The following is a 13,531-nucleotide window of genomic DNA, read 5'->3' on the forward strand; positions in this document are numbered from 1 at the left end:
TGTTTCTTTGTAATTTGGTTTTTTTTTTTAAAAATTATTAATGGTATTGTTAACAGCATTTTTATTATGTTCATGCTCTTTTTTAATATATATTGTAAACTCGCTTAGAAATTAGATAAGCGATTAAATCAAATTTTAATAATAATAATAACCCCAAAAAGATAGCAGGAGGGATGCCTACTCCCTCCTGCCATCCCGATTGACTCCCCAACTCCCTTCTGCCAAGAAAGACCTCCTCCCTCCCCTGAAGAAAAAGGCAGTAGGGTTGCCCATTCCCTCCACCCTCCAAAAATAAAGGTAGGAGAAATGCCCACTCCCTACTACTACTGGAGGCCCCCCTCCAGGCCCCCGTGCCCTGAACCTTAAAAGTTGGGAGGAGGTACTGAAAACACCTCCTGCTGCTCCTATCTCGCCGACACTGGGCCTCCCCAACAAATCATCATTCAGACTGTTATTTTTGCATGGCAAAAATTGCTGGATTCACAAAGAGGAATAAATCAAAAATTGTATATCCTGATTGCCCGTCAGCAATTAAAACCATTCCTCATGACTTATAGAATCCAGTTCCAATTCCTCCTTCCATATCTGCAGCACAAGGTGCCGAAAGTTCAGATGAAGAATGTGCCTCTGCTTCTGTGGAGGAGTTGTATTAACCTGAAGTGGATGAAAAACAACCTCACCTGCTAACTCAAAATGATCTTAATGATCTGGTTAGAGACTTGTCACTGTCAAAGGAGAAAGCAGAATTATTGGGTTCAAGGCTGAAGCAATGGAATCTCTTAAGGCAGGACACCAAAATATCTTTTTTCTGTGATCATCACACCATCTTGGCTTCCTTTTACCAAATAGAAGGAAACATTTGTTTCTGTACTGATATTAATGGTCTCATGCGTGAACTGGGATATGAACATGTTTCTCCTTATTGTCTTCGTGTTTGTTTTCAGAGTAAACTCCTTTAACACAAGTTTGGTGGGACACAGTTCATACTCGCAATATAGTGCCGATATGGCAAACTGTCTAAAAAAATCAGTAACATGTATCTCAGAAATCTGACGTGCTAGCTGCATTTCAATTACAGATCTGAAATCAGCGCCATTAAATTAACTAAGAACACTTCTTAAGTTGTCATCAGCAAAGAAAAAACTTTTTTTTTTAAATTGACCAGTGTAATTACCCACTGGTCAAAACTAACAATCATGTTACACCGGAAACTGCATTTAATAATGGCCTCTCTTCTTGATTATGGAGACCACTCAAAATAATAATAATAATAACAGTTTATATATCACAGGACCGTGAAGTTCTATGCGGTTTACCTTTTAATCATTGTAAACCGCATAGAACTTCACGGTCCTGCAATATATAAACTGTTATTATTATTATTATTTTGAGTGGTCTCTATAATCAAGAAGAGAGGCTCACAGAAAACCCTTCTTCACTGAGACAAATATGGGTACCTGCCCTCTCCTACCAGCAAAATTACTACTAGCAACCAAAACTGACATAATTCAACCATTTCTGGAAAAGAAAAAAAAAAAAAAAAAAGGTAATAAGCGCAAGGCAGAGATACCACCTGAGAAAGGGCAAGATGGCATGCAGGAGCAACTGGGCAAATCAATAGGTTCTTATTTACTGACTACTTTAAGTGGTTACTAGCTTCAGTTTCTTATAATGTTCTTTTCTGATTGCATCCTCTTCAAAAAGTAGAAATTTGAAAGGAAAGAGTAGAGGTGGATTTTAATAAAAGGTTAGTTTAAAGCTCAAACTTCTTTGAGAACAGGCTACACAGATTATTCTTCACCCACTTTGCAGGACAAATTGGACTGTGTGAAAGGGCTTACTCTGCAGTTTCAGTAACAATGGAAGCATTTATCTTATAAACATATTTTTATATATTTGTCAGCTACTGCACACAATCTCAGAATGAGGTTTACTTTTGCAGAGTATATATTTGAGATAATCACATTACTGAAGAAATCAGAAGGCAAAGGATCTTTTATAGGAACGCAGGTGCCATTAATTTGTAAAATTTTGAATGGCATCAGCACAGTTAAGACATATAATTAAACAGCACTGCAGGCATCATCACATCCCTGAATCTGTTCCTGTGCTTCTTTCAATACTGTGGCTACAGAAGCATAAGAAAGAGGAGAAACAGCAAGATGAACCATAGTAGTCAACATGAGATCCATCTTACATACACACAAACAAAAACCATTTAAGTCATAGAATTAAAGAGTTTTCTTGCATCTGAATTATCAATTTTTGTTGTGCATCTAACATTTGCAAAACAAATATGGAGGATTGGCAGCTTCCATCTGAAACCCATAAGGTCAAAACCTTTGCTGTTGTCCAGCACCTATTAAAGCAAAAAATGCCAATGAAGGGGACACTTTGCAGAGTACCTTAGAATATAGCATACATAAGCACCAATAAATTACAGAAAGAAAACTGTAGAAATGCCAGCAGATATTTCCAGTCAGATTCTTTTGCAAATATCGCTGACAGGCCTAATTTTAGGGTTTGCATGTTTCTCAAAATCAAATTAGGAAAATACATCAAAAGCACTGTATGGAAATTTCTACAAAATTAGTAACAGATTTAGATTGATATGAGTGGTATGTTATAGACAATCTTCTGTATAGTAAAGTACAACATAATTCATACATACACCGCTTTAAAACATTTTCTTCAGTCAGATTGAACCCTAAAAAATGTGATAGCCTAATCAAATATTGGGAGAGAAAAACTTGCAAAGAAACTCTGAAATGCCAATTTATTTTCATGCTGAGATCAGAGTCTTTTTCTGTGCTTCATTTTCATCCTTCCTCCTGGCTGACCACAGCTGAGGGAAACCCAAATGACAACAAGAAGCAAAACTTCCAGTTTTCTTCAGCTGTATTTCTTTTGAAGACATTCAATTAGTGCATTCTTAAATTAAATTAAGGAAGTGTGAGATGGTTCTTCTCTACACTGATATCACACTGTGATGTCACAATCATTCCAATCAATGGCTCAATGACTGAAAAAGGACATTTGTGTGTTTGTCTAAAAATCATTTACCATAATGAGATAAACTATCATAGGTAACATGGTCTGTTCCACATTGGCTGATTTTCCACGTATGTCAAAGCAAACTGTACTGTATCACCAACTCTGAACAATCTGATCTTCCCAAATGCAGTTTTATAATTAATTTCCTTTAAAAATAGGAATTTATATAACTGCAAAGAAATAAAATGTATTTTAAAAGGTGAACAAAAAACATGATAGGTTTTTAAAGGATCATCTCGAGCAATAAGAATGGTAGGATCCAACCATTTCAGCAATGTTCCTTCCCAATTTACATAAAATATACAAAATAAATAATTACACGATGCTAATGGTGAGATTACTCACCTCTGTGTTAATCTAGCTGACACCAGAATTAGAAGAGCACAGCATTTTGCCCAGGACAGATGAAGACAGTAATAGGACATACAATGACAACAGAACCAGGTGTGCTGCGACACAAGCAGCAGGAAGCAACTAGGTGGGCCAAAAGGATAGTTCTGGAATTTGTTGTTACAACAAAAGGCTCTTTGCCCTTGGTTTTTTAAAAAGCTCCCTGACTACTTTAGGTAGCTGAAATCTTAGCACACAGCCCCTGCCTGGATATTAAACTCAGTGTAACCAATATATGCTATAAGCAATGCAACTTATTTATATTTTTGTTTTAGACCATAGTGAGTGATCAAACTATGTGAGTATTGTCTGCCAATAGCTAGAGATATCCTGATATTTGTTTTTTTGCATCCTGCTTCTGTAGCCTAATAGAATTTGGGCAAGGCTATTGTCTTGCTGCACCAACAAACATGCCTCTGAAAGAGCTCTGAAATCCTTATATGAAAAAAGACCCCTCATAACAGCCTGCTGCTTGCTACAATACACACTGATGTACCTCTCTATACCATAGCCCAAGTTCATCTTAAAATTATAGCTTCATTACAAAAATGGGAAAAATTAGGATAACATTCTCCTTATTTAAAGCAAAACATGGAGAGACAGGTGAAATCAAAGTGATTAGCCGGTCACTGCCAAGCAAGATGCCAGATACTATAGACTGAATGTATTTTATGTGGTAGTCATGCATGTCATTTAAATTGCTGCTTTAGCCAGTGTGGAACACAGTGATTGGTTGTTTCCACTTTGTAGGTTTAAGGGAAGAGAAGGAAAGGAGAATGTAAATAACCCATTTTTCTAAAAATCTTCTATAAAAAAAATCTTCAGTTCCTTAATATAATCATACATGGCGAGGAGCCCAGCTGTTGGCTAGAGCGAACGAACATGGCTATTGGCTGAGATTTTCCATAAAGAAGGTGAAAAAAAAGTGTTTTTCTTCCATACACCCAATGTTTGCACTCAATATGGAGTTCACAAAAAGGGATCATAGAAGGTCTCCTTGCACTGTTGTAGGTAGGGAAGGCGAGGGTCCTTAGAATTTTATATCCCAGGTTTTGAAGCGAGAAAGCCAATGAAGGAGGAAGTTACTGTCCAGAAGCATCACCTACAATCTCAATACCATGCTGCTGTAACTGCGCACGGAGCAGGGCATTTTCGTTTTTTAGTTCTTCAATCTGGAATGAAAAAAACCCACAGCAGATATAACATAAGCAATAGAAGTGGTGCACAAACACACAAGGTATATGTATTACCTGTTGTCGTAACAGCTCGTTGTCCATCTGTAGTCGTTCAGCCTCCTTAAAGGTTTCCTGCATCCGCTGATTTGTCTGGCGTAACTCCCGGATGTAGTCACAAGCTTTAGAGAGAATTCCTCCTTTACTCTGCAACAGAAAGAAAGTCACATAAATACTTATGGACTTGTCTTTCTCCCCTGGTGTTCATGTAAATTAACTTTATGCAGAGATAAGGGTTCCAAACACTATGTCAACTGCATGACCATGAACTGGGGCTAGTGCAAGGGTACTGGACACCTTAGGTAACTCTTTCAAGCTTTACATCCCTGCTCATTAACTTTCAGGTCCCTAATATCTCTCCATACAAAGGGCAATTTTGGAAAGACATTTACATAAATGAATGGGTATTTGAAAATTGACCACCTTAGCTTCAAATAAAAGTAAGCATTGATAGTTATCTGAGTTTGTGTGGCTATCAGGATCTACTGCTTTGCTTTGATCATAGCTGCTCTTTGTTGCCTCCCAGAGGTTGCTATCTTAAACAACTGCCTTGTCTAATTGTTGGGGAGGCCCTGTTTTGTGCAAGAACTGAAACAATATAAATGACCCTATATAGCACTATCAATTCAATTTTGAAAGTTATAAATTTGATTTTTGTTTTTTATTGTTTAAATTTTTAGTTTAGCTTTCCTAGTTGTATTTCAAAGCAAGGGAAGATGAGGTTCTTCTGGTAACATGGCATATGAGTCCTGACGATTGAGTTAACTTTCTCTAACCTTGAGCTGTGCAGAAGGAATACCGAGGCATATACCTGGGACGGATGAGATCGCTTGAGGGAGGACTCGATCAACAGGGATTGATAGGAGAGTTGGGAGCAGTGTTCCCGCTAAGGTGCGCTGGCCTGCGCTCGCGCACAAAATATTACATCGCAGCGCAAAGTTTCTCTTCACAGCGCACACACGCGTCGCAAAGGTAAGGTAAGGGGACGCATTGGGGGGATTGCACTTCCCCACAATTGCCATGCTTCGGTTCCTCTTCTTCCTTCCTTCCTCCCCCCCCCCCCCCCCCCGCGGGACCCTGCGGCACCATCAACTCTTACTCCCTCTAATGTCGGCCCTGCAGCTCCAGACTTCCTCGCACCTGCTCCCCTCCCCCTTTGGATCGCTATTATTTTAAATGTTATAGCCGCGGAGCTGTATCCATCAGTGGAGATGTCTAACCTCGGCCTGCCCCGGAACTCTTACTGCAACAGTGACTTCCTGTTCCTGCCTAGACGGGCGGCTGCTGCAGTAAGAGTTCCGGGGCAGGCCGAGGTTAGACATCTCCACTGATGGATACAGCTCCGCGGCTATAACATTTAAAATAATAGCGATCCAAAGGGGGAGGGGAGAAGGTGCGAGGAAGTCTGGAGCTGCAGGGCCGACATTAGAGGGAGTAAGAGTTGATGGTGCCGCAGGGTCCCGCGGGGGGGGGGGGGGGAGGAAGGAAGGAAGAAGAGGAACCGAAGCATGGCAATTGTGGGGAAGTGCAGAGCTGCAGGGAAGAGTGTTGCGGTACCCAGCTGGAGGGAGAAGGAAGATGAGGGAGGGAATTAAAGGAGATGCCAGGGCTTGGAGCATAGGAGGAAGGTATGCCAGTCTAAGGGAAAAGGAAGGGGGAGATGTGAGAGCATGGAGGGGGAGCGAAAGATGGAAGAAAAGGAAAGGAGAGAGATGCCAGAGAATCAGGGAAGGGGAGAGACCAGACTATGAGGAGAGGTGTGGGAGAGGGAAGGCGAGGAGAGAGATGCCAGACCAATGGGGTGAAAGGAGAGATGGAAGGGGGAGGCATACAGTTTCTGGAAGGGGCATAGAAGGAGAGAAGATGCCATATAGGGGAAGAGAGACGGCAGACAGTGAATGGAAGGAAGAGAGTTACAAGAAGATGAGGAAAGGAGAAACCACAGAAGACAAAGGTAGAAAAAAATTTCTATTTATTTATTGCTTTAGGAGACATGTGTCACTGTTTCTGTGAAGCATTGTATGCAGAGTCCAGCTTCTTGCTGGTTCAATTTAACCTTTGTCTATGTATTTTTATTTTATCCCCCCTTTTACAAAACTGTGAAGCGTTTTTAGCACCAGCCTTGGTGGTAGCAGCTCTGATGCTCAGAATTTTATGAGCATCAGAGCTGTTACCTCCGTAGCTAAAATCCACACTACAGTTTTGTAAAAGAGGGAGGGGTTAGTTTGTGATTACATATTCCTTACTAGGCGAAGGTGTTTTCTGTGTTCTGTGTGTTCGAAAGACATGGTTTTCTGTTAGGATTGACGGTGTAGGATTGATCTGTGCTGGTCTGGCTTGTTTAGTTTTACAATGGGTGTATTGATGTACTGCTCACTGCAATATGTAAGATGCTGCCTTTTCCTAGGTACTCATGTGTGACGTGTGGTTTGTTACTAAAAATCATGTTTTTCTTACAGATGGGGGGGGGTGCCAAAAAATGATGGGCCCCGGATGTTACATATGCTAGGTACGCCACTGTATGTAAAGATACCAGAAAGCTGGCGTAGCAAAAACTTCTAAGTTTTGAGTATTTAACCCTCCCACAATCTCACGGGCACTCGTTTCAAGTTTATTGAGATTTTGATTTAAACGCAATATCAAATATTTTCAATGCGTATAACAAAAATAAATTTGGGGAAATAAATAAAACCATTTGAAGTGTTCCCGCTAAGCTGCGCTGGCGTGCGCTGGCGCACAAAATATTACATCGCAGCGCACACATTTCTCGTCACAGCGCACGATCGGAAGAGGCGTACGGCAGATGGCAGGGCGGCGAGAGGAGAATCGGGCGAGTTGGCTCATAACTTGCTGGCGCCCGATATTTTTGGCTCACGGTGAAAAAAGTTTGCTCACAACACCCGCCCGCTTAGAGGGAACACTGGTTGGGAGCCCTCAAACCTCTTATGGTGCACTGTGCGATACCTGGCATCCAGTTTGCCAGGAATGGAGTACGGTGTTTCAAAACAGCGCACATGAACGTCTGGTCGAGGAGCTTGTGTAGAGGTAGGCGAAGAGACTCAGCAGGAGGATGAGGCAGATGCATGGTATCCAGGTACTCCTTGGAGTAGCGGGAACCCGAGTCCAAGGTGATGTCGAGATCATCTGCCATCTGCCGCAGAAAAGATGAAAAAGACAGCTGGTCCGCTAACATAGGACGCTGAGACGGACTCGAGGAAGTCGACGTCTCCTGATCCAAGGAGACATGGGATCTACAAGGAGAGAACGATCTGATGGTATCCTTGAACTCCGGGCCCGGAGGAGGCGAGACATCCGAAGATGAATACATCATACGAGGAAGTTTCTTCTAAGGCGAGACAGTAGAATGTCTGTACGAATGCCTCTAAGAATGCCTGGAGCGGTGCCCCGCACTCCGTCTCAAAGGAGATCTGGAACGACGATGCGAAGATGGCTCCGCAGAGGCCTCCAATGAGTAAATGGGGCTGGAGGCCGTAGAGCGAAGAGGAGGTTGGGTCGATGCCTCTCGAGCAGCGTGCCACGGGTCGGGAGACGGCTTGGCAGGCAAGGGGCTCCGGAAGAAATCCTCCTGACGCACAGGGCTTCGGCTCCTCGGAGGCAAATCCCAATTGTCTCTGTCCGAGGCGGGGATGGGTTCCAGAGGCGGCATCTCACTAAGCGAAGCACTCCTCGATGAACTTGCAGCCAAACGCCGAGCCTCCGAGCCTAGCAGTGAGAGCGAGCGGCGAGGTGGAGGAGGAGGAGGCGACTCAACCCCACGAGGAGGTTCCGCATGCCCATGCTGGATTGTGGCAAGCCACTTGGGCCCCATGGTAGTCATGAGCTCGATGAAGTGGGCTTCCATGAGTGACCGCATCGAAGCCGATAAGGGGGGAGCCGCATCCGAAGTGGGACCCCCCTGCACGGTCTTCACGGTCCTGGGCGGCCGAGTGCTTAGCCTTAGTAGCCTTAGGCACCTTAAGAACCACCGGGGGAACGGTCTGTGGAGTCACCTGACCTGAGGAGACCGAAGAAGGCACCGGAGCAGGAGGCGGGGTCGAAACCGGAACGAAGGAAGCCGGTTTCAAAAGACCCAATGCAGCAGGAGCAGATGCCGACATCGAAGGCGAAGCGCTGGTCGAAGCTGAAGATTCCTTGGAAGCCTCCATAGCGAACATCGACTCCCACAGGAAACAGCAACGCTTGAAAGCACGTGCTGTTAGAGTGGAACAAGGCTGGCACGATTTCGGAAGATGCTGAGGCCCGAGACACTGTAAACAGCGTCGATGCAGGTCCGTCAACGAAATTGCGCACTGGCACTTGATACACTTTTTAAAACCGGTAATAGGCCGGGACATAGGCCGAAAAAGCTCCGCTGCTAGATCGATGCTGCGGGGCCCCAGCCACGCGGCTGATCCGGTCGAATCTATGGAAAAAAATTTTTTTTTTTTTTTTTTTTTGAAAAAACAATAAAACGACAGAATGGAACACACGATAAGAGAAATAAACTCAAAACCGCGAGCACTAGAAGGCAAGAACAAGGGTTCACTCAGCGCAGAGAGTTGAAGGAAAACTTCTCAGCTCCACGGAAAGAAAAGAACTGAGGAGACGCGCCTGGTGCATCGGGCGGGAAGGCACTCGCGCATGCGCGGTGCGGGCATCTCGAAACTTCTGAAGTTTCTTCAAGCAAGTATGTTTGTGAGATGTCCGCATCGGGGCTCTGTCGGATGACATCACCCACTAGTGAGAATACTTGCCTGCCTGTCCTGGGATAAAGAACAATATTGAGGTCCCAAACCACTGGAGGGGGTTTGAGAGGAGGATTGACATGGAAAAGTCCTTTCATGAATCTGGAAACCACAGGATGAGCAGAGAGAGGTTTCCCTTGAAGCGGCTGATGGAAAGCAGCAATTGCACTCAGATGGACTCGTATCGATGTAGACTTGAGGCCAGAACGAGAAAGGTAACATAGTAACATAGTAGATGACGGCAGATAAAGACCCGAATGGTCCATCCAGTCTGCCCAACCTGAATCAATTTAAATTTTTTTTATTTTTTTATTTAAATTTTTTCTTCTTAGCTATTTCTGGGCAAGAATCTAAAGCTTTACCCGGTACTGTGCTTGGGTTCCAACTGCCGAAATCTCTGTTAAGACTTACTCCAGCCCATCTACACCCTCCCAGCCATTGAAGCCCTCCCCTGCCCATCCTCCACCAAACGGCCATACACAGACACAGACCGTGCAAGTCTGCCCAGTAACTGGCCTAGTTCAATATTTAATATTATTTTCTGATTCTAAATCTTCTGTGTTCATCCCACGCTTCTTTGAACTCAGTCACAGTTTTACTCTCCACCACCTCTCTCGGGAGCGCATTCCAGGCATCCACTACCCTCTCCGTAAAGTAGAATTTCCTAACATTGCCCCTGAATCTACCACCCCTCAACCTCAAATTATGTCCTCTGGTTTTACCATTTTCCTTTCTCTGGAAAATATTTTGTTCTACGTTAATACCCTTCAATTATTTGAACGTCTGAATCATATCTCCCCTGTCTCTCCTTTCCTCTAGGGTATACATATTCAGGGCTTCCAGTCTCTCCTCATACGTCTTCTGGCGCAAAAGTAGTCCAAAACTGAAGACAGGGAGAAATGTTGAGGTTCCTGATGATGAGAAAAACACCAAGTAGAAAATCTAGTCCATTTTTGGTGATAGCATTGTTTAGTAGCAGGCTTCCGTGAAGCTTCCAAAACATCCTTCACAGCTTGCGAAAACTGGAGAGGAGTTACGTTGAGAGGAGCCAAGCTGTCAGGTGGAGAGACTGCAGGTTGGGATGAAGCAGAGATCCCTGATGCTGTGTAAGCAGCGATGGAAACACTGGCAGAAGGTAGGGCTCCCTGTTGCTGAGTTGAAGTAGAAGGGAGTACCAAGGTTGTCTGGGCCACCGAGGAGCAATCAGAATCATGGTGGCATGGTCGGACCTCAGCTTGACTAGAGTCTTTTGAATGAGAGGAAATGGAGGAAACGCATATAGAAAGAGATTCGTCCAATCCAGAAGAAAGGCATCTGCCTCGAGGCGATGAAAAGTGTAGATCCTGGAGCAGAACTGGGGCAGTTTGAAGTTGTGGGGGGCTGCAAAGAGGTCTATCTGAGGCGTTCCCCACAGAGAGAAAATTTGATGAAGGGGCGTGGAATGGAGAGTCCATTCGTGAGGTTGCAGAAGACGACTCAGGTGGTCCGCCAAGGCATTGTCCGCCCCCTGAATGTAGACAGCTTTGAGGAAGGTGTTGTGGCGAATCTTCCAATCCCAAACTTTCAGAGCTTCCTGACATAGGGAGGCTGATCCCGTGCCTCCCTGCTTGTTGACATAATACATGGCGACCTGATTGTCCGTGCGAATGAGGACTACCATGTTGTGAAGCAGATGGTGGAAAGCATTGAGAGCATTGAAAATCGCACTAAGAGGGCTTGGCACGCACGATACATGGACGTGTGATCGTGTCGCTCCATTCCCCAGGCAGCAAATTATAAAATAATATACCTGATACCGAAGAAATTTCAAGTTTTTCTTGTGCCGGGAGATATATGAGTATGGCAAGCACAAGACAGGGAAAGATTAATTCAGCTTTCGCAAATACTGGCACGGCAAAGCGCCTCAAACAGGATATGGTGGCCGCAGCTAAAGCCCCGCTTCCGGATGAAGAGGAAAGTGGGAGGAAAGAAATAATGGTGGAACTGAAAAAAATCTCAAAACAAATTCAAAAAAACGCGGAAAGCATAAGTGAAGTAAAAGAAGAGGTTTTAAATATAAACAGGCAATTGGAGGCAGTGAATCAGAAAATGACAGTTTTAGAATCCAGAGTGGAGCAGGTTGAAATGGCTGCAGCACAAACAAAGGAAGATAAAAAACTGATCAGAGAACTGCAGAAGAAACTGGTGGACTATGAAAATCATGGAAGGAGGAAGAATATAAAAATTATTGGTTTGGGAGAAAATTTGGAAGGGAAAAATCCGATACAATTTCTGGAAAATTTACTTCCAAAACTGCTTCAGATAAACACAAGGTTCCCATTAGAAATCGAACATGCCCACAGGATTCCTTTCAAACGGTCAGCTGGAAATTCAAAGCCTAGACCTCTGATATTTAAGCTGTTAAGGTTCAGCCAAGCAATGGAAATCTTGAGTTTGGCAAAAGCAGACAGAAATTTAAACTATAAGGGATCTACGATCATATTTTTGCCAGACTTTGAAAAAGGCACTGTAGCTGTGAGACAGCAATTTTTGCAATTAAGAGCTCAGCTGAAGGAAAAAGGTTACAAGTACGAGTTATACTACCCGGCAAGAAAGAGAATTTCTTTGGGGAACAAATCACTTTATTTTGATGACCCGGTAAAGTTGAAAAACTTCCTTACAAATCCAGAACCTATGTCTATGTGAAGCTGGTCAAGAATGAAGAAAGAAGTAAGAAGAAAGAAGACAGAAGAAAGAAGTAAGAAGTGAAGCAGATGGACTGTTTTAAAAATTCATTTTAGAACCTGCTAATATATGTTAGTTAAGTGGAATATTAGGATATATTGGTAAAGGGGGATATAATAAAATATTTTAATAAGTAATAGATATGATAGAAATGGATCATTAATTTACTAAGAACAAATAAGGTGGGATAAGTATTAAAATATTAAATATAGGGATAACATTGAGCTATGAAATTTAATTGAATGATATTAAAGGTAAATGAATTCTTTGGAGGGTTATTTAAGGTCAATATATTAATGAATTTATAGGTCTGATATAATAAAATATTTTAATAATAATAGATATGAAATAAATGAATAGATATACTTGAAGGGAAATAGAGATATATGAAATTAAATGAATTTGATATGGAATTAGAGATTTTAAGTAAAAGTTTATGTTTTTTAAAGATTGTAGGGTATGGATGGGGATTATTAATTTACTAATAATAAATATGGTGGGATAATTATTAAAAGATTAAATATAGGGATAAATTGAATTATGAAATTTAATTGAAGGCTATTATAGGTAAATGAATTTCTTTGGATGATTATTTTAAGGTCAAGATAGTAATTGATATTTAGGTATGATAATATTTGAATTGAATAGATTTTTAATAATATATGAATTGAAATATTTTTAAAGGTTGTCTGGGGGGAGTGTGGAGTTGCATTTCCTATGTGCGTTACAAGTTTATCCATTTGGAGGGAGGGTTTGGGAGGGATAGGGTTGGGGGGTATTAATAATTTATTTAGTGATGAATTTGGGGAAGAAAGATGAAGGGAAAGAGAAAATGTGGAGGGAAGGAGGGGAGGGATAGGGGATTAAGGGATTATTGAATATTTGTTTCAGAGTCCATTTGGGAAAGAAGAGAAATGAGAATTTAAAGGATTTAATATTGGAAGTTATGAATGTGTGGGTGCCTGATCATTTGATAATAATTATAAAATATGATTTTATTAGAATGAAGATATGTGTTAATGATGATTAATTTTTTTTCATTGAATGTAAATGGCCTCATTCATGTGATTAAGAAAAGGAAAATGTTAGATTTCCTTAAGAAACAGAATTCGGACATATATTTCATACAAGAGACACACCTATCGATTAATGAATCTAGGAAGCTGGAAGGGGGATGGATTTCCAAGTGTTTTTTTGCGCCAGCGAATGGGAAGAAGGCAGGTGTGGCAATATTAATAAGCAAGAAATGTTCAGCAAACTTTCAAATGGTTGCTGCAGATCCCTTGGGAAGGTGGGTACATATCAAAATGAGCATGGGAAATAATACCCTTGATTTGTTTAATTTGTATGCTCCAAATTCTAATCAAATGGAGTTTTTCAAAAATA

The 13,531-nt window shown here is 42.1% G+C and overlaps 1 protein-coding gene across 2 annotated transcripts in view; it reads right to left on the minus strand.

Annotated features, from left to right (window-relative positions):
• Nucleotides 1-1,725: 1,725 nt before the first annotated feature.
• The window catches only part of USF2 (upstream transcription factor 2, c-fos interacting), a 292,290-nt gene continuing 280,484 nt past the window's right edge, over nucleotides 1,726-13,531 (minus strand). Inside the window, exons 9-10 of one of the 2 annotated variants that reach the window (XM_033914828.1) lie at nucleotides 4,695-4,823; nucleotides 1,726-4,616 (exon numbers count right to left, since the gene is read on the minus strand). In XM_033914828.1, coding sequence (XP_033770719.1) covers nucleotides 4,527-4,616; nucleotides 4,695-4,823 — 219 coding nt within the window. In that variant the 3' untranslated portion in view covers nucleotides 1,726-4,526. The remainder of the gene's footprint in view (nucleotides 4,617-4,694; nucleotides 4,824-13,531) is intronic. The other variant, XM_033914829.1, reaches the window with a different exon arrangement.

The sequence above is a fragment of the Geotrypetes seraphini genome, chromosome 11 (genome assembly GCF_902459505.1).
Source record: "Geotrypetes seraphini chromosome 11, aGeoSer1.1, whole genome shotgun sequence".
In the NCBI taxonomy this organism is placed as follows: domain Eukaryota; kingdom Metazoa; phylum Chordata; class Amphibia; order Gymnophiona; family Dermophiidae; genus Geotrypetes; species Geotrypetes seraphini.